Here is a 21,354-nt window from a genome sequence, read left to right as displayed (position 1 = left end):
TTTTCAATTATACAGAGGCAAGTGCAGTGAATAAATTAGCTAGGAAGCGGCTCTGGGTGGGGAGGAGATCTGTGGATGACACTGAGGGGGATATCTGTGGATGACACTGAAGGGGGATATCTGTGGATGACACTGAAGGGGGATATGTGTGGATGACACTGAAGGGGGATATGTGTGGATGACACTGAAGGGGGATATCTGTGGATGACACTGAAGGGGGATATCTGTGGATGACACTGAAGGGGGATATCTGTGGATGACACTGAAGGTGGATATCTGTGGATGACACTGAAGGGGGATATCTGTGGATGACACTGAGGGGGATATCTGTGGATGACACTGAGGGGGATATCTGTGGATGACACTGAGGGGGATATCTGTGGATGACACTGAAGGGGGATATCTGTGGATGACACTGAAGGGGGATATCTGTGGATGACACTGAAGGGGGATATCTGTGGATGACACTGAAGGGGGATATCTGTGGATGACACTGAAGGGGGATATCTGTGGATGACACTGAGGGGGATATCTGTGGATGACACTGAGGGGGATATCTGTGGGTAACACAGTAGTTATGCCAGATATGTGCCCTCTTCGCAGTAGTAATGCTCACATGTGCCCCCTCACAGCGTTTGCATTTCTTTCTGGCAAAGCTACCTGGTTCCGGCCCACTAAATTTATACCAAGTCTAGTGCGGCCCTCAGACGAAAAATGGTTGGGCACCACTGCTTTAATATATGACAAGGGTACTTCAAAAAGCTTCAGTGTGAAGATAAATTGTTTTAAATCTAACATTATATATCCATCTGTGTATCACTTATTTTACATTGTTCGTTTTCTGTTATCAGGTTGATACATTTATAATTGCAACAAAGACTATCGGAAGATTCTCACATATTGAAATAGGCCATGATGGGAAAGGATTGGGTGAGTTTCCATTGTGTTGTAAAGCATTTACAGAACACTGCAACCCCACTATAACATATTTCAATGCCGCCACTTCCATACTTATGTGAATATACTACGACGAAGGGTGTATAACCTTAAATTGTAATGTTACAAGCTACAATGAATAAACTATTCAACTGTTGAGAACACACACTGAATCTTCTTTGCAAACTAGTTGCATCCTCTGTTGTGTAGGGTTGGGTTCACTCATTGAAGTATTTGCAACTTTTCATCCAAAACAAGTTATTCTTTTATACATTTACTTTACTTTTCAATATTCACTAAAATGAAGAAAAAAAAAAAAAAACACATCAAAACCTGCACCAAACTGCTCTCTGTGATCCTGGCCTACGCAGTACACCAAGGGATCAAATTCCTGGTAGTAATGCATTCCGCTACTGTCACATAAAAAAAACCATAGAAAATAGAACTCCAGCAACAGTCCTTGTGTCCTTCAAAATCTTCCTTATTTGACATCCATATTAAAAGCAGATAAAAGCGTGCTGCATACTGCTGACATATTTCTGGCCCAACGTGGCCCTTAAAGGGGTTATCCGTGAAATGATAATGATGACTAATCCTCAGGATAGGTCATCATTATCACATCGGCGGGGGTCCAAGTCCCATGATCCTCACTGACCAGCTGTTTCAGGGAGCCGCTCTGCTCACCGGAGCCCTGGTGAGCGATGCAGGCTCCGTGCAGCTTTCCAAGAACAGTGCCATACATTGTATAGTGGCAGTGCTTGGTATTGCAATTTAACCCCACTGATTTGAATGAGGCTGAGCTGCAACTAGGCCATGTGACCAATGTACAGTATTGTCACTGGCCTAGGAAGAGGCTGCGGTGCTCAATGCCTCTTCTAACAGTGGATTGAAGGGGGTCCCAGGTGCCGCACCACCCCCAGAGTATAAGTCATAAATATATTTTTCTGGATAACCCCCTTTAATTATAGCCAAACAACATAACCTTGACCAGAACCATGAACACATGAGATCAGGACCATAGACAGCTACAATTTTGCAATGGACTTCAATTGCCCCCATTCAGTAACGCACTTCATTCACTCACATAGCAAGTTTATCAATGTTTTTACTAAGGGTCTTTGCACATACTGTTCTAGCTTTCCATCGGAGGTATATGGTAGGAAAATTTCCATATATACAGTACATCTTCCATTGGTCAAAATTTTAAATAAGATGTATCTTCTTTTTGTGGTGGCTCAAATGTCAATCCATACTGGCCAGACAGAGGCCAAAAGTATACTCTTGGTGCCCTATAGATTGTTTCCAGCACATATGCCACATCTAGGGCTCAGACACAGTATGAACCTAAACCTCCTATATCAATAACACATGGCCTGGCTGATGAGAAGTCTTCGTCATAATATTTCAAACAAATGACAATGATACATCCAGCCCTTCACCACATATCCACAGGAATAAAGAAGGGAACATTATATATGACTACAACTGCTTCCTGGTACATCATCAGAAATTGAGTTACTCTGATGCAGATTTAATCATTTCTAAAATGTTATTTGGACCAGATGAGTCTATGATGATGTCTTATTGGATTACTTGGTTGGCAGTTTGGTTGAATGGAGGAAAAAAAAAACTCAGTGTCTAAAGCCCAGTGTATTATTCATGTTGTGACTTCAGGTAGCCACAGACAAACGGATGCCTCATCCTTACTCCATTTCCATGACAGTCTATACAGTCAGGTTTGACCATTTCTAGGGGACTTGCTATATGGGATCCAGAAGCAGCAGTTACTCCCGGAGCCTGGTGGCACGAAAATACATGATTATTATAAATTCGCCATGAGGGCTCTGCTATTAATTTTGTACCGGGCTCAGAACCTTAAATTTTTGCTTTGACCAGTTTATACAGTGTCTATGAGTAAATGCAGGTTGGTAGAAATGTAGAATGTAGAACCAGCTAGAGTATTCCTCGAATGGCAGAATAACCTAATGTGAACTCACCTTCTACTGAAAAAAGGATAGAATTCATTGTAACTTCCTACATTATTAATGCTCAGTGTCACAAAAGGTGAACTGCACATACAAAACTCTGGTGAGGCCTGGACAAATGGGTGAACTTACAGAGGAAATCATTTTCCTAATCAGCTTTGAGGTAGTGATCCCTCAGGCACAAGCAGTAGAGAGCAGCCAAGCGAGCAATGCTATTTACTGGGACAGAAAATTAACCCAATCAAACAAAGCTTTGCAAGGAATAACTGAGAACCTGTTAAATCTGTTTTGAAGTGAGTAACATTGCACGAGGATATCCAAGGCAAACATTAGGAAAAAGTAAAGTTCTAAAAAGATTATTGCTATTCTTTTTTATTCACGCTCAGTCCTGAATGCCCATTTGCTCTTGATATACAGTCGTACTTGAAAGTTTACAAACCCTTTAGAATTTTCTATATTTCTGCATAAATTTATATCTAAACCTACATCAGATTTTCACACAAGTCCTAAAAGTAGATGCAGACAACCAAGTCAAACATATTAGACGTGGTATGTATTTATTGAGGAAAATAATCCAATATAGTCTCTGTTAACAGCACAAGTATGTTGTGAAACGTTAGAATTACCAGAAAATCAGAAGGTGAGATTAGAGTCAGTGGTTTTTAATCAATGGAATGATTATCAGGTGTGAGTGGGCGACCTGGTTATTTAACCCCTTTTGCGCATTATGACGTACAGATAAGTCATAACTAGTGTTATGCGAACTTGTGTTTTAAGTTCGGCGTCTAAAATTCGGGTTCGGGTTATCGAAGTATCCCGTTATGGATTCCGCTACCATGGACCATAACGGAATTTAGAATCCATAACGGGATACTTCGATAACCTGAACTCGAACTTTAGACGCTGAACTTAAAACACAAGTTCGCTCAACACTAGTCATTACGCCTCTGTGGATGTATGGAGTGGGCCTCTGCAGCGGGCCCACGATTGCGCCGCCCCTGTCATGTCACCCCTCAGGTGTTGCGTTCTCCATATTGAGGTATAACTTAGAATAGAGACTGTAAAAATCCTATTCACCCTAATAAAGATGTATTAGGGTAAATAGGAGAGGGGATCAAAAGATCTCATGTACTAGGCCTCTATGGGGGCTAATAGTTATTAAAAAAAAATAAAAAAAAGTAAATAAAAATACAAAAAAACACTATATTAAAAGTTTCCCAAAGTTTCCCACTTTTTGTTTAATGTCTTTATCAGCGAAATTGCAGAAGGCCTCAATGGTAAGGAGTGTGTTTTTGCTGATGACACAAAGATTTGTAACAGGGTTGATGTTCCTGGAGGGATACACCAAATGGAAAAGGATTTAGGAAAACTAGAGGAATGGTAAAAAATCTGGCAACTAAAATGTAATGTTGATAAGTGCAAGATAATGCACCTGGGGCGTAAAAACCCAAGAGCAGAATATAAAATCAGTGATACAGTCCTAACCTCAGTACCTGAGGAAAGGGATTTAGGGGTCATTATTTCAGAAGAAACTTAAAGGTAGGCAGACAATGTCATAGAGCAGCAGGAAATGCTAGCAGAATGCTTGGGTGTATAAGGAGAGGCATTACCAGTAGACTGCTCATGCCGCTCTACAGAGCACTAGTGAGACCTCATTTGGAGTATATTGTGCGCAGTACTGGAGACCATATCTCCAGAAGGATATTGATACTTTGGAGAGAGTTCAGAGAAGAGCTACTAAACTAGTACATGGATTGCAGGATAAAACTTACCAGGAAAGGGTAAAGGACCTTAACATGTACAGTTCAGACCAAAAATTTGGACACACCTTCTCATTCAAAGAGTTTTCTTTATTTTCATGACTATGAAAATTGTAGATTCACACTGAAGGCGTCTAGAACTATAAATTAACACATGTGGAATTATATACATAACAATAAAGTGTGAAACAACTGAAAATATGTCATACTCTAGGTTCTTCAAAGTAGCCACCTTTTGCTTTGATTACTGCTTTGCACACTCTTGGCATTCTCTTGATGAGCTTCAAGAGGTAGTCACCTGAAATTGTCTTCCAACAGTCTTGAAGGAGTTCCCAGAGATGCTTAGCACTTGTTGGCCCTTTTGCCTTCACTCTGCAATCCAGCTCACCCCAAACCATCTCGATTGGGTTCAGGTCCGGTGACTTTGGAGGCCAGGTCATCTGGCGCAGCACCCCATCACTCTCCTTCATGGTCAAATAGCCCTTACACAGCCTGGAGGTGTGTTTGGGGTCATTGTCCTGTTGAAAAATAAATGATGGTCCAACTAAACGCAAACCGGATGGAATAGCATGCCGCTACAAGATGCTGTGGTAGCCATGCTGGTTCAGTATGCCTTCAATTTTGAATAAATCCCCAACAGTGTCACCAGCAAAGCACCCCCACACCATCACACCTCCTCCTCCATGATTCACGGTGGGAACCAGGCATGTAGAGTCCATCTGTTCACCTTTTCTGCGTCGCACAAAGACACAGTGGTTGGAACCAAAGATCTCAAATTTGGACTCATCAGACCAAAGCACAGATTTCCACTGGTCTAATGTCCATTCCTTGTGTTCTTTAGCCCAAACAAGTCTTTTCTGCTTGTTGCCTGTGACTCTTGGTCTTCCTTTCCTGGGGCGGTCCGCATGTGAGCCAGTTTCTTTGTAGTGCTTGATGGTTTTTGTGACTGCACTTGGGGACACTTTTAAAGTTTTCCCAATTTTTCGGACTGACTGACCTTCATTTCTTAAAGTAATGATGGCCACTAATTTTTCTTTACTTAGCAGCTTTTTTCTTGCCATAATACAAATTCTAACAGTCTATTCAGTAGGACTATCAGCTGTGTATCCACCTGACTTCTCCACAACGGTACTGATGGTCCCAACCCCATTTATAAGGCAAGAAATCCCACTTATTAAACCTGACTGGGCACACCTGTGAAGTGAAAACCATTTCAGGTGACTACCTCTTGAAGCTCATCAAGAGAATGCCAAGACTGTGCAAAGCAGTAATCAAAGCAAAAGGTGGCTACTTTGAAGAACCTAGAATATTACATATATTCAGTTGTTTCACACTTTTTTGTTATGTATATAATTCCACATGTGTTAATTCATAGTTTTGATGCCTTCAGTGTGAATCTACAATTTTCATAGTCATGAAAATAAAGAAAACTCTTTGAATGAGAAGGTGTGTCCAAACTTTTGGTCTGTACTGTATAGCTTGGCAGAAAGACGAGACAGAGGGGATATGATAGAAACTTTTAAATACATAAAGGGAATCAACAAGGTAAAAGAGGAGAGAATATTTAAAAGAAGAAAAACTGCTACAAGAGGACATTGTTTTAAATTAGAGGGGCAAAGGTTTAAAAGTAATATCAGGAAGTATTACTTTACTGAGAGAGTAGTGGATGCATGGAATAGCCTTCCTGCAGAAGTGGTAGCTGCAAATACAGTGAAGGAGTTTAAGCATGCATGGGATGGGCATAAGGCCATCCTTCATATAAGATAGGGCCAAGGGCTATCCATAGTATTTAGTATATTGGGCAGACTAGATGAGCCAAATGGTTCTTATCTGCCGACACATTCTATGTTTCTATGATATATCGTTTTGTGGGAACAGATTCAGAAAAACTTGTAATTTATACATTATATTCTCTGTTATTTTTATGCTTAGGACTCATGTGGGTGGTCCTACTAGTTGACTGACATCCTTCCCTGTAAAACAGAGATTTTTATGTATTTTTATGTATAAATTACAGCTTTTACCATTCCACAAAACTGTCCAGTCAGTACTGAGATCCTCAATCTGTTGTCAATTGGAATGGTAACTATAGTAAAGTACTCCAGAATTGTTATTTTCAAAAAGAAATGTATCAGAAGAGCTGGTTTTCGTAAAAGGGGTATTAAAACATGAAGAAATTGATCAGTGGCTATGGGCAACTGCGCCACTTTTCCATTTGCACTTGATCAATTCTCTTCATTGTGTTAGCCTTCCAGTAGTAGGAGTCATAAGGCCATGGATTTTTAATTCTTTCTACTCTTAAATAATTATATCATTTTGATGAGCAGGTAACGGCTGGTTCCTGGAAAAGGTGGAGATTGTTGCAGAATTTAAAAACGAAAAAGCGCTCTTCTCCTGCAACAGGTACAGAGTATTTCTTGTTTTCTTTTGATGAATATGGTGAAGTATAGAATGACCATGAAACAGAGATGACTAAAGTACCCAAAATTAGTTTGTGGCGAATTGACTGTGAGATTTGATTTGGTCTAAATAAATTTGACCCAAATCAAAAGTGTCACAATAACCTTGAAAAGTTGTGTATGAAACTCAGGGGACTCTTAGGACTGTATCCAAACCCTTTGCCAAGACAGCATTAGTAATGTCAAGGTGAAAGCAACATAAATGACTATGGGTAATCCTCCTATCTATCATATAGTGTAGAAGTACATGCAATCCCATCCCTGGGAAAGGAAGTTACAGGGTATATAATTAATATATAATCTATACAGTTTCTACCATAAGCAATGTTCGCAGTATGCCAAAGGGTTTATTTGGAAAATTCTAAATATGCTCCTGGGCAACATACAGAATAGTAATATCCACCCAAGGCCACTTTCAGATGGCAGTAATGTAAGTACACTTTAGTGCCCACAGTACAAACACAATAACCAGACTCTTCACAGTACTAGGTCATTATGGACTTCTATGGTGTGATAAGTTTTCTTCTGTAGAATCACTGGTATTGTGTCCGTTATACAGAAGCTAAAATGCATTACAGACATGTAAAAAGTGGTCTAATTTGGATGCGTTTGTTAGTGTGATAACACTGATGCAGTAGATAACTTACAGCAAGGTGACAACTCCAAGAGATATGTGGTGTCATGCCAAACTCAACTTGCCTACATCAATATATTGTCTACTCAACAGAGGTATAGCTATAGGCAGTGGCGTACCGTCAATATAGGCAGACCACGCACTGGCTATGGGGCCCATGAGGTTAGGGGGCCCGGCCAGGCTGCATGGCTCCGCCCCCTTTCCGACCTGAATACACGCTGCATAACAGTAAGTAGAGAAATAAATACCGGCCCCAGTCCTGTGTTTCCCTCCTGATTCCTCCCCTACTCCTTGCCTCTGCTGATGAATGGAATTGGCCACTGTCTGTCAGAACAAGTCAAGTACAGCTGGCCAATAATCAGGGAGATGCTGTGCTCTGCCGGCGTGAGGTGTTACAGTCCAGTGGCTTTGGAATGAGGGCAATGTGAGAGCCCCTCAGCTCATCCTTCTTCCGTGCAGCCCCTGGTCGAGGTCCTAAATCTTAGTGACCTGCAGGAGAGACGGGAGAGTATGGGCGGATTCAACCAGCAGACGAAAGGGCAGCAGTCGGCATCTGTGTGAGTGACTGCACTGCAATATGAAGGGAGGAATATAGGGAGGTCTGTGTAGCTTGCACTATTAGTAATAGCTTACCATAAGTGCAAGACACACAGCATCTCTGGCATAGACATACAACCCTTCCCTCATAGATCCAGCACCCCCATAGATATACAACCCACCATCCTGGTATGCTTAAAGTTCTGAGGGACGATCCATTCCCTGCCCTATTAGAAATATCCTATTTAAAAAATGGGCTGGATCCCTCAGAGAACTTGAAGCATACATATCTCTATGTATGTATATATTTTTATTTTTTTCCCCTCCCTGCTCTGCTATGTACATGAACAGCATTGTGATGGCGAAGACTAAAAAATTGAGCCAGCGCCATCAGATGTTGGTATAACACACTGCTTTAACTGTCAGGACTGGAGCTAGTTCCAATTACACCATTTTAACACTTACGATGCTCTGTTTGAAAATTGCAAACATAATATATAATACACATAAAAATTGAAAAAAAAAATAAAAATAACCACAAAATACATTTTTCTCAATTAGGGCTCATGTACATGAATGTATTTTGTTTCCGTGTCCATTCCTTTTTTTTACGGATAGAATGCTGACCCATTCATTTCAATGGGTCTGCAAAAGAAGGGGACTGCACACAGTGTGCTCTCTGCATCCATATGTCTAATAGTACCGCACTGTTTTGTGAACAAGAATAGGCATTGTTACAATGGTTCCCCCCCAAAAAAGACAAATGTTACACGGACATCATCCGTATTTTTTGCGGATTCGCATTTAGCAGACCGCAAAATACAAACATGCATGAGCATTTATTATATTTTTTTTTCATCAATATCACTGCAACACCCAGCAACAACTATCAGCTTTAATAATTGTACTTTTTATTGGGGGGGGGGGGGGGCCCAATTCTGAGTTTTGCTATGGGGCCCCATGATTTCTATGTACGCCCCTGGCTATAGGGGTGGAAAGGTAGTAGTTGCAGCATGGCCCCAGAGGCTGAGGTGGCCCAGAAGACCCTCTACCACATAAGAAGAAAGATGTAAATGTCAGATTTGAACATGGCCTTAAACGCTCTATACACCTTTTTGAGCATTTTTTTATGATTTCATTTTGGGCTAAAAATCTTTTTTTTTTTTATTGGTCTTTATGAAAAATGCTCAGCCATTTCTGAGATACAGGGGTTAAAAATAAGTCTATTTGCAAGCTGTCATTTTATGGTTTTTTTTGGAATCCTGTCATCTCATGGTTCATGTCTAGCTCTTATCTCTGATCTCCTGACCTCATGAACACTTATTTAAGCCACATTCTTGTCAGTTTGATAAGAATTTAGCTATATTGAGCATTTAAGAGAATAGGAGATCAGAGATAAGAGCTACACATTGTAACGGACCGTTTCAGCAGACAAGGGGTTAAAATCCGTTTAGGCGATATGCCCCTTTCCGAGAGACAGGCACAGCTACTGCAGAACACCAACCTCCCGAACTGGATACAAAATAGCACTCCAAACTGGAACCTCGCAAATAGCTGTCAGTCAGACGAACAGGAAAAGCATTCAGTCCGCTTACACTCCTGACAATCAGTCTCCAACAGCATACAGGGAATCCCCCCAATAACGAGACAAGGCTCCGTGTTGAGGGTCAAGCAGTGCTCTGACTGTACTTCAAGTACAGCCTCTTTTATTGATAAAAAACAAACATAGTACTGCCCACAGGGTTTTGAAATCCAACCAATCAGTAATTCACAACACACACAATGTAAATACAGCAACCAATCGTTCCCGCCCCCTAGAGGACCAGAAGGGAGACTGCGACACAGGACAGATACAACATATCCCCATAATGCATCATGGTTTCCTCCTCTCTGCCTGGGAGACGACCGAAGACAATCCAATTATCTCTCAGGACAAAGGGGAGATCGCCAATACACATGTGGAGACAACAGGACAGACATCACCATTTAAACACACAATGGGACAATGGGACAATAGAACCACACCCAGCATATTCCTCCCAAGCTGACAAGTTACACTTATTATAAGTTGTTACAACTTTGTGAGGTTACATTGTCCATACATATAACTTACATCAATTTAAACAGTATAACTTGGGGACAAACCTATCCAAAATTCCCTGGAATAGGTTCAGGGGTTTAAAAGTTACTATGGGCCATAATCCTGAGGCAAGAGGCTTTTAAACAGCCCCCTCCAAAACCCAGTGGCGAGGTTGGTTTCGCCACACATCTCTCCCCCCCCCCCAGGGAAGACTAACCAGATACCTGACCTCATGCCGGTCGGTACCTGAGTTAGTCTGGCAGGCCACCCACAACAAAATACTGGACCTGCTGAATTTCGTAGCCTGTCTCTGTCCAGTGAATCCACCAAGATTATATTTGTAGCTGGTACTCCCGGTCTCTGAGTTGCTCCCTGGCTTGGAGTGGAGGTTGCTTTGTGGGCAGGGATCAGCGGTACTCTGCCCTGGTACCAGCGCTACCATAGAAGAAGCCTGGTTGGAGTCTGGTTGTTGGAGGGGGAAACCGACTGTCTCCCCTTTGGCTAAACTGCCCTGTTGCTGGGGGACAGGAACAACTGTCCCTACCCCCTGTGCTGTAAGTGCAGAGACTACGGTCCCATCTGCACAGTTGTGGGGCTTACTGTCTCCCCCTGGTGCGTTAAGCTGCCGCTGGGGAGAGGGGGTAACGAGCTCCTCTCCCATACATACTTCCAGCCGCTGGGGAGGGAGACCGACCGCCTCCGCTCCCAATACAGTGTCCTGCTGCTGGGGAAAGGAGACTGGGCTTTCTATTCCCTGTAGGACACTCTGCCGCTGGGGGACAGGACCGACTGTCTCTGCCCCCTGTAACTCCGTCTGCCGCTGGGGAATGGAGACTCGGCTCCCAATTTCCAAAAAATCATGCTGCTGCTGGGGGGCAGGAACAACTACCTCTGCCCCCTGTAACTCAGCCTGCCGCTGGGGAGGGAGGCCGCTGCTCTCCCCTCCCTGCACTTCACACTGCCACTGGGGAATGGAGACTAGGCTCCCAATTCCCAAAAAATCATGCTGCTGCTGGGGGGCAGGAACAACTACCTCTGCCCCCTGTAACTCAGCCTGCCGCTGGGGAGGGAGGCCGCTGCTCTCCCCTCCCTGCACTTCATACTGCCGCTGGGGAATGGAGACTGGGCTCCCACTGTCCCGCAACCGTAACTTTCGATGGAGGTCCACCCAACGTGGCAGCTGACCGTCACCTTCTGCCCGGTATAGTAGGGTCTTAGACACTAGACTCCTCACGAACTTCACGTATTTCTCAGCTGGATTGGGTCCGAAGAAGTTCAGCCGCAACCACATCATACAGTCAAATTCCTCAACAGAGTATCTGTACTCCACTGCTGGTTCCATCCTGGTGCTTTTAGGGTCGCTGTACTGAGACATGCGTTGCCCTTAAATTGTAGAATCCACAGAAATGGTGTCTCCTGTAGCTGTCCTTCTGGCTGTAGGAACGATCCCACTGCTGCCACCAATGTAACGGACCGTTTCAGCAGACAAGGGGTTAAAATCCGTTTAGGCGATATGCCCCTTTCCGAGAGACAGGCACAGCTACTGCAGAACACCAACCTCCCGAACTGGATACAAAATAGCACTCCAAACTGGAACCTCGCAAATAGCTGTCAGTCAGACGAACAGGAAAAGCATTCAGTCCGCTTACACTCCTGACAATCAGTCTCCAACAGCATACAGGGAATCCCCCCAATGACGAGACAAGGCTCCGTGTTGAGGGTCAAGCAGTGCTCTGACTGAACTTCAAGTACAGCCTCTTTTATTGATAAAAACCAAACATAGTACTGCCCACAGGGTTTTGAAATCCAACCAATCAGTAATTCACAACACACACAATGTAAATACAGCAACCAATCGTTCCCGCCCCCTAGAGGACCAGAAGGGAGACTGCGACACAGGACAGATACAACATATCCCCACAATGCATCATGGTTTCCGCCTCTCTGCCTGGGAGACGACCGAAGACAATCCAATTATCTCTCAGGACAAAGGGGAGATCGCCAATACACATGTGGAGACAACAGGACAGACATCACCATTTAAACACACAATGGGACAATAGAACCACACCCAGCATATTCCTCCCAAGCTGACAAGTTACACTTATTATAAGTTGTTACAACTTTGTGAGGTTACATTGTCCATACATATAACTTACATCAATTTAAACAGTATAACTTGGGGACAAACCTATCCAAAATTCCCTGGAATAGGTTCAGGGGTTTAAAAGTTACTATGAGCCATAATCCTGAGGCAAGAGGCTTTTAAACAGCCCCCTCCAAAACCCAGTGGCGAGGTTGGTTTCGCCACACACATGAATCGTCAGATGACGGGATTCCAAAGAAAACAGAAAGAGACAGCTTGAAAATAGACAGATTTTTAACCCCTGTCTCTCAGATACTGGACATTTTTAATAAAGACTCATTTAAAAACTGATTTTTAGCCCAAATGAGCAGAATGCAATCATACAAACATTGCCCTGAAGATGTCCATAGCCTTTAAATTGTAAGCTGCTTCATGTACATATTTGACTTTACTGTATGTAGGTTCACTTTCAAAGCTGTATGCAGAAAAGAGTTATATAAGAAATGGTTGATTAGTGTTACATGGTTCAGTCTATTCAGAAATGGGATATTATCATTGTACTCACGGTTTTATTGTGCTCTCTCATCTGACCATCTCTATCTTTATTATTTAAGGTGGCTGGCTGAAGATGAAGATGATGGACGCACAGTCATACAGCTTTACCGTTAACTAGGAATTATCAAAAGACTGTTCTATTTATTTCTACCAGAATCCATCTGATAATTCTCTGATGATTTTCTTGTAATCGCCTTCTCTTCATTCATTTGGACTGAAGACTATGGATCAGAAGTAATATTAAGTACCTACCTAGGCAATTTTCATCAGTGTTTTTGTCACTCTACTATACCTAGTTCTCAAATGTGCTCAAGTCTCCTAGTTAGTGTTAGATTAGCTGATTGCCTCCATAATCTAATGATTGCGTGTACTGCACCTACAGAACATGTATGAGAAATCTGACACAACAATAAAATACAGCAGGATGACCAAGGTGCAGCATCCTCTGATGTCAAGGACAGGATAACCCAGGCTATGCTAAACCATGGGGACCCCATCAAGACCGATAGTCTTATTCACATCCCTTATGGTTTTCAGAGATCTCTGAGATACAAGCTTGTGAATAGCTACTATAGATGACATACATTATATGAGTATATACAATGTGAAGTTTGGTTAAGATAGCATCTACACAAACACAATGCATTACTCAGAATATTTTATTTTGCATGGTCCACACTGGTCCACGTACTCATTCAAATTTTCATCAGAAGTCCATAAAGTAAGACATTTTCTTTTTATTTGTCCTATTGGAGGTAATTAAGAATATTGATTATGCCACTCATTAACCTAGTAATGGTAATATCATATAATAACGTAATATATGGCTCGTTGATACACATTAACCTCTCCTACAAAGAAGCTCCATGTTCATCTGAGCTTCCATTAAGCATATTTGATGAGCACTAACACCCTTTTATTCTAGCCATATAAAAGAGACTGTCTTCTTGTGGTGTGACCTAGTAGTGGAAGGCATCTCAACTGTCTACGATCTAGTAACAGCACTAAGATATGGTGAACACTGTTCCTCATGTCTTATCATAAAACAACCAATTGTTAATTGAATTAAAGTTGTTAAAATTAAGGGGTGTTTTTTTTAGTTTTTTTTTTTCATGTCACAGTTTTCACACTCTGTCTAAGAAGCATGTCTAAGAAAGCTGTCTCACAGACATTAATGAGTCAATCTCCACACTCCAGGTTCCTATGGTCCTTGTGGCTGCTGTTAACAGCAGCTCAGGCAAGATGGCTACCACCATAATTATGTACAGAAAATAAAATAATTTTTTTTGGGGGGATGTGATGTCCTCCTCCTGGATGGGCCCCTTCTGAGTTCGGGCCCCAAAGCAGCGGCTTCCCCTGCTTCCCCTATAGCCACACTGGACACACTAATTAATTACTAATCTCAGACAGTGATATAACTAAAGTGGCTGCAGGGGTGGTAATATCACTGGGTCTTCACACTTTGAGTCCACAGCCAGTCCATGCACATGAAAAGTAGGGCTATCAGAAGGTAATATAATGTTGTAACGCTATAGGGATCAAATGAACTATACAAATGACCGTATTTTATCATGTACAGATCACCATGAAGCAGGGCGGTATGTGAAGTTACTGGCAGATATAAGCTTCACCTCTGTCAATCATACTTTTAGATGGAGTCAAGGCAGTAAAGTAGCTTCATTTCAATTTCCTTTCAAATCCCTTCATCAAATTCAATTACATTTGATTTCTTCATATTATGTAAGATTTGGAATGAGGATTACATAAGACGAGGCCTGCGTGTCTCCAGTGCACGTCAGCTTAGAATCCATCCTCTGTTTAGAAGCTTTCATTAACAGGGAGAATTTATGATTAATGTGCCAAGAACTATGTATCCTGTTGGACTGCGGAGCATGAATGTGTTGACGTACACGTGTCGCCTTGTTCCTGACATTTGGACAAAACTATACCCTAGAATAAAGGTTTTATTGTGATGTTGATTGCCATGTATGGCTGTAATAAACTCTGCTTGTTGTGATATAAATAACTTCCAAACGTCATCTAATAGGAATCCTAAACATGAAACCGTATATATGACAAATTGTCCATGGAGAATATGCCATGGCTTTTCTGCAGAGCTTAAAGGGGTTTTCCAGGATTATGACCCTTTTTAACCTGCCCCCGGAGCATGTGGTACCGAATAAAGAAATCATACTCACCCACTCCCCACCACTCCATTCTGGCATCCTGGCTCATTTCGGCAATCTTTTGTTCCCCTGTATGTTTGCTTCTGGCTAAGTCAATGACAGGGTCACAAGCACCACTGCATCCAATGACTGACCTCAGCAATGACGTGTCCTCAAGCAGCAGTGGGGAGCAGGTGAGTATGATTTTTTCATTAGGGGGCTAGTTAAAAGGGCCAAAACGCCTTTAAAAAACTCTAAAATGAATCAGAATTACAATGTTAAAGGGAACCTGCTACAATCTGCTGGGAGCATGGTGTACAGCAGGAGGGTCTGAGCAGATTGATATGTAGTTTTGTTGGAAAAGATTCAGTATAATTTGTTGTTCATGGATCTGCGTTTACCCGATCAGTGGCAGGGGCTAAGAATTAAAATGTCACCTCATTCTGCCAAAAATGAGCCCCCACATAAGACAATAACCCAAAAAATGAAAACCAATGGTGCCTGTAAACCAATCCATCAAAATCTGTGCTGCAAAAGCCATATGGCATTTTCTTCCCTTCTGAGTCCTGCCATGTGCCCCCACAACAGTTGACCACCACATTTGGGGTGTTGCCGCATTCAGGAGAAAATGGGTAAAAAATTCTTGGGTGTTTTTTCTCCTGCTACCCCTAGTTAAAATGAAAAATTTGGAGCTAAAGCAACATTTTATTGGAAGAAATTAAACTTTGTATGTTCACAGCCAAGTGTTTCTAAATTCCATAAAATGTCTATGGGGTCAACGTGCTTAGTACACCCTTTAATAATTTCTTTGAGGGGTGTAGTTTTCAAAATGGCGTCACTTTTTGAGGGTTTCTACTGTAGGGGTACGTCATGGTCTCTTCAAATACAAAATAGTGCTCAAAAATCATTCTAGCAAAATCTGCCTCCAAAAACCATATGGCGTTCCATTCCTTCTGACCACTGCCATGTGCCCCAACAGCAGTTTACTTCCACATATCTTGACAATTTGAAAAATTGCTTCTAAAATTCTAAACCTTCTAATATCCTAAAAAAATGAAATAACATTTATAAAGTGATGCCAACATAAAGTAGACATATAGAATGTTGATTGATTATTATGAGGTATTACTATGTGTCTAAAAAGTAGAGAAATTCAAATTTTGAAAGTTGTAAAAAAAAATGTTATAAATAAATAGATTTCCACTGTTTTGATTGCAATGTCAGGATTAAATCAAAGAACATTTTAAAAGAGAAATAACTGGGATTTTTATGCACCTTTAAAAGTTTTCTTTCTATTTTCTGATACCCCCTCCTCAGGAGAACTTGACGGACACAGCCAAGCAGATTATGTACTATTCCTAAAAATTGTCATCTAATTAAAAAAAAATCGAAAATTTTGCAAATAAAATAAAGAAAAAAAACTTCAGTTCAGCACTTGGTCAAGGGCAACAATATGCCAACTACTTTGATCTGTACACATCCACTATTCCCCCAAAAAACCTCTAGATTTCATTAGATATTTTTGTGCTAAAATAGTGTTTGCTGAGCGCCAGCATCAGACTCCCTTTTTCTGCTAATCACAAAAACCTTTACTAGAACGGTTCATTCATATCCCCAATGCCGTGTCTTGCATTTCAGGAAATACAATCATGTTCATTGAAATATCTATGCATGCCACTAATACCATATAATTATTGACATAAAGTAATTGCTTCTGTGCGCTGAAATGTCAGTCAATATCCTATACAAGACTAAATGGTTATGTGACTGGGATTACCGCTGCGCTCATTACTATGATTTAGTTATTTAAGGCCATTGTTACAGGAAGATTGAGTTAAAGAATAAAAGGTGAACTATACAAAACCACTGATGAAAAGTTAATATCCAAGGAGTACTGTGTACAGCAAAATTGACTTAAAGGGGTTCTGCACTTTCATTTCACTGATGATCTATCCTCTGGATAGATCATCAGCTTCTGATCGGCCGGGGTCTGACACCCGGGACCCCCGCCGATCAGCTGTTTGAGAAGGCAGCGGCGCTCCAGGAGCGCCGCTGCCTTCTCACTGTTTACCGCCGGGCCGCCCGCCCTCTGACGTCACGACTTGTATCAACTAGAGTGGGCGCGGCTAAGCTCTGTTCACTTGAATGGAGTTTAGCCGCGCCCACTCTAGTTGATACAAGTCGTGACGTCAGTGGGCGGGCGCCCGGCGGTAAACAGTGAGAAGGCAGCGGCGCTCCTGGAGCGCCGCTGCCTTCTCAAACAGCTGATCGGCGGGGGTCCCGGGTGTCAGACCCCGGCCGATCAGAAGCTGATGATCTATCCAGAGGATAGATCATCAGTGAAATGAAAGTGCAGAACCCCTTTAACTTCTGGGTCCCAGAAGACTGCGGTTATTTACTGATCTTTCTATCTTGGGTGGAAGAACTTATTACCATCATGGGTGGCCCTTGTTGAACAGAATGTAGCTATAAATCATTTCAGAATCATAAAAAAAACTAAATCACTGAGGGCAACTTCTTAAAACTTTACTTTTATAAAATATCCAATAAAACAGGTCCCAACAGGCCCAATATACTCGCAGTACAACAACCAAAGAGCAATCAATTGAGGACGGCTAGAGGCAAAACTGGGTAGGATCAATGAGAGATCAATACTCTCCCTAGGCTAACCCTAATCAAAATTTGCTTAGCCCAGAGATACACCTTGATGGTAGGAGTACTCTGTCCACGTACCTTGGATAGCCTGTCCCTACGCAGCCCTATCACTTATCTGATACACATCTGATACATCTGATACACAAATTAATCGAGAATCCAAATTTGTTAAAAGATACACAATCCCATACACAGTCCCGACGCATTTCCCCTTGTAATGCACAAGGTTCATCAGGGGACAATAAAATACCAAGAATAAACAAAAATGCCTGATAAAAAGCAGCATACACAAGTAACTGAAAGCTGGAGCGCCCCAGACCTGCAGTGGTCTGTAATGAGATCAATAGACAACAATCAGATCATAATACAGACGCACAATGAAATGCTGAAAGATACAACTTATCTGATAAAGATGGATGTCATTCTCTCATAGACCCGCATGCAGTGGCATAGTGTGGGTTGCCAGCACCCGGGGCAAGCCAAAAATTGCGCCCCCTACCAGATCACTAGCAGTCCTATGTAACACCACAGATAACACAGTGATAACTCTCTGAGTACAGATAATGTAGTAGATGGGTGTGAGGCCCCAGAATTCAGAACACAGTGTGACCTGAAGTCTGGGGCCAGGATGCGGCAGAGTGGGCCAAATTCTCAATCTCCTCCCACAACCCTACCGTGAAACAGATATGTGCATGGACATTATTATTACAGTAGAATACCGCACCATACCTGTTAAATCCAGTGACGTCTCCTGTGATGTAGACTTTCCTCAACGTCTTCATTCAGAGATTAGACCGCCATGACACCTTCTTTCAGCCGCTTCTCGTCTCTGCAGAGTTTCACAAAAAAAAAATGTGGGTTCCTCACTTTAAGATCATCCTCTCCTTCCTGGTCTCTCAACAACTCATCATCCTGTCCCCCACTACTGTGCTAGAGCCTTACAGATAGTCCCCCATTCCCCATAATATTATTCCCCCTGTTTATTATAATGGACCCCTCTTTATTATTAATGTGATGGCCCCTCTTTAATAACAAAGAGGGGGCCATTATATTAATAATAAAGAGGGGGACATTATATTAATAATAAAGAGGGGGACATTATATTAATAATAAAGAGGGGGCCATTATATTAATAATAAAGAGGGGGGCATTATATTAATAACAAAGAGGGGGCCATTACATTAATAATAAAGAGGGGGACATTATATTAATAATAAAGAGGGGGACATTATATTAATAATAAAGAGGGGGACATTACAATAATAATAAAGAGGGGGCCATTATATTAATAATAATGTATTGTCCCCCTCTTTATTATTAATTTAATGTCCCTCTCTTTGTTAATATAATGCCCCCCTCTTTGTTACTAATATAATGCCCCCCTCTTTGTTATTAATATAATGACCGCCTCTCCACTCTTATTACTATGCCATTTAGTACTCCTCCTCTTTCTGCTCCAGTCCTCCCCCACCCCCATAGTGCCCCCAGTGCCTCTGCAATTAGGTGTTAGGGTACATAAAAAAATAATAATAATACTTACATGTCTCCATCACAGCTTGTGGCGTCCCGGCGCAGGCGGTCACGAACGCCTCACTGTGCCTTCCAGCGCCTCGCGAGATCCGACGCAGGAGGTCACAGTGAGGTAATCGTGACTGAGTCCTGCGTCGCTCTACAGCCTTATAGGCTTCAGGCCCCCTGCAACTTGGCAGCCGGGGCAACGACCCTCCCGCTCCCCCCCCCCCCCCCCACGCTATGCCACTGCCCGCATGCATGGCTGGAGGGCTTCAGGGGGCCTAAGAAACAGGTAAGATACAGGGAGTATCAGATGACAGGCTAGCCAAGGTACATGGACAGAGTACTCCTACCATCAAGGTGTATCTCTGGGCTGATCAGATTTTGATTAGGGTTAGCCTAGGGAGAGTATTGATCTCTCATTGCTGGCTGTTGTACTGCGAGTATTTTGGTCCTGTTGGGACCTGTTTTATTGGATATTTAATAAAAGTGAAGTTTGAAGAAGTTGCCCTCAGTGATTTTGTTGTTGGTATTGTAACTGTCTTTCTAGATATTATTTTCAGTGACAGTGCATTTCAGAATTATACTCACAAGTTGCAATACGAAATCCCTGGAAAAAGTCTGTCCTGACCTCATCTGTGGTGCAAAGGAGAAGAACCTGCAGATGAAGGAACCCGTACACATACCTCCAAGATTTGATGTACCGCTACAAGGAAAACCCCTTGTGGTGAGGGATCTAAGACATGGGATCGCTTCCAGATGTGTATCCACAAGCGTCTAATTGATCTTCAGAGTCCCTCAGAGATCATAAAGCAAATGACTATTGTCTGGTGTAGAAGTCACCATAGCTGATTAATAAATGCCATGTTTTTTCAAAAAGTGTTTTGATTTTTTTTATGATAAAAAGAAAATTGTCATATAAACGTGAAGCACATATATGACAGGTCAGTTTAATAAAATACAGTTATCATGAGTGATATGATATTTTAATAAATATATGGAAGACAGACATCACTGTCATGAATTGAGGAGAGCCTGTCTATGTGATATTATCTATACATCTGCCCCCCTTTTTTTGTTGCAATTTTTGAAATGTCATACAAGTAAAAAAGTAAATACAGACATATTAAAAAAGTGAAAACATTGAACATAATAAAATAAAAGAACAATATAAGCACAATCAGGATGTGTTTCATTCCAGCGCCCTTATCCCCACCTCACCCCTACAAAGAGCCTGATTCAGTCCCCCAGGGTCTCCTTTATCCCTTCAGGAGATAACACTGTTCTAAAGATTAGAGTGTCCATATCTCCGGGTTCCCTGCCCAAGCTGCCAGAGTCAGTACTCCGTCTTCCACTGACCTAAGGTATTCCTCAGAGTCTTAATTTGCCTAATGATCCCTGAATATCAGCCTGGCAGTACCATTCCGTATACAGTTGCAAGAAAAAGTATGTGAACCCTTTGGAATGATATGGATTTCTGCACAAATTGGTCATAAAATGTGATCTGATCTTCATCTAAGTCACAACAATAGACGATCACAGTCTGCTTAAACCAATGGTCAAGAATTACTCCTGACCGTTGTGCACGTCTGATCTGCAACTACAGGAAACGTTTGGTTGAAGTTATTGCTGCCAAAGGAGGTTCAACCAGTTATTAAATCCAAGGGTTCACATACTTTTTCCACCTGCACTCTGAATGTTTACATGGTGTGTTCGATAAAAACATGGTAACATTTAATTCTTTGTGTGTTATTAGTTTAAGCAGACTGTGATTGTCTATTGTTGTGACTTAGATGAAGATCAGATCACATTTTATGACCAATTTGTGCAGAAATCCATATCATTCCAAAGGGTTCACATACTTTTTCTTGCAACTGTATCTAAGGCAGTCATCAGATCCCGTATTTCCACCTCCGTGTTGTGTGATTCAATAAAGGTTTTCCACTTATGAAAGAAATATTTTGTTTTTCTTTATGTATTTCCGCCTCTG

At 41.9% G+C, this 21,354-nt stretch overlaps 1 protein-coding gene across 1 annotated transcript in view; it reads left to right on the top strand.

Moving 5' to 3' along the window:
- The window catches only part of RP1 (RP1 axonemal microtubule associated), a 659,535-nt gene extending 645,527 nt beyond the window's left edge, over window positions 1-14,008 (top strand). The window contains exons 60-62 of the mRNA XM_044295389.1: window positions 852-930; window positions 7,009-7,084; window positions 13,092-14,008. Of these exons, the coding sequence (XP_044151324.1) occupies window positions 852-930; window positions 7,009-7,084; window positions 13,092-13,146 (210 nt within the window). The 3' untranslated portion in view covers window positions 13,147-14,008. The remainder of the gene's footprint in view (window positions 1-851; window positions 931-7,008; window positions 7,085-13,091) is intronic.
- The last annotated feature ends 7,346 nt before the right edge of the window (window positions 14,009-21,354 follow it).

The sequence above is a fragment of the Bufo gargarizans genome, chromosome 5 (genome assembly GCF_014858855.1).
Source record: "Bufo gargarizans isolate SCDJY-AF-19 chromosome 5, ASM1485885v1, whole genome shotgun sequence".
NCBI lineage: Eukaryota > Metazoa > Chordata > Amphibia > Anura > Bufonidae > Bufo > Bufo gargarizans.
This window is presented reverse-complemented; position numbering and strand designations above follow the sequence as displayed.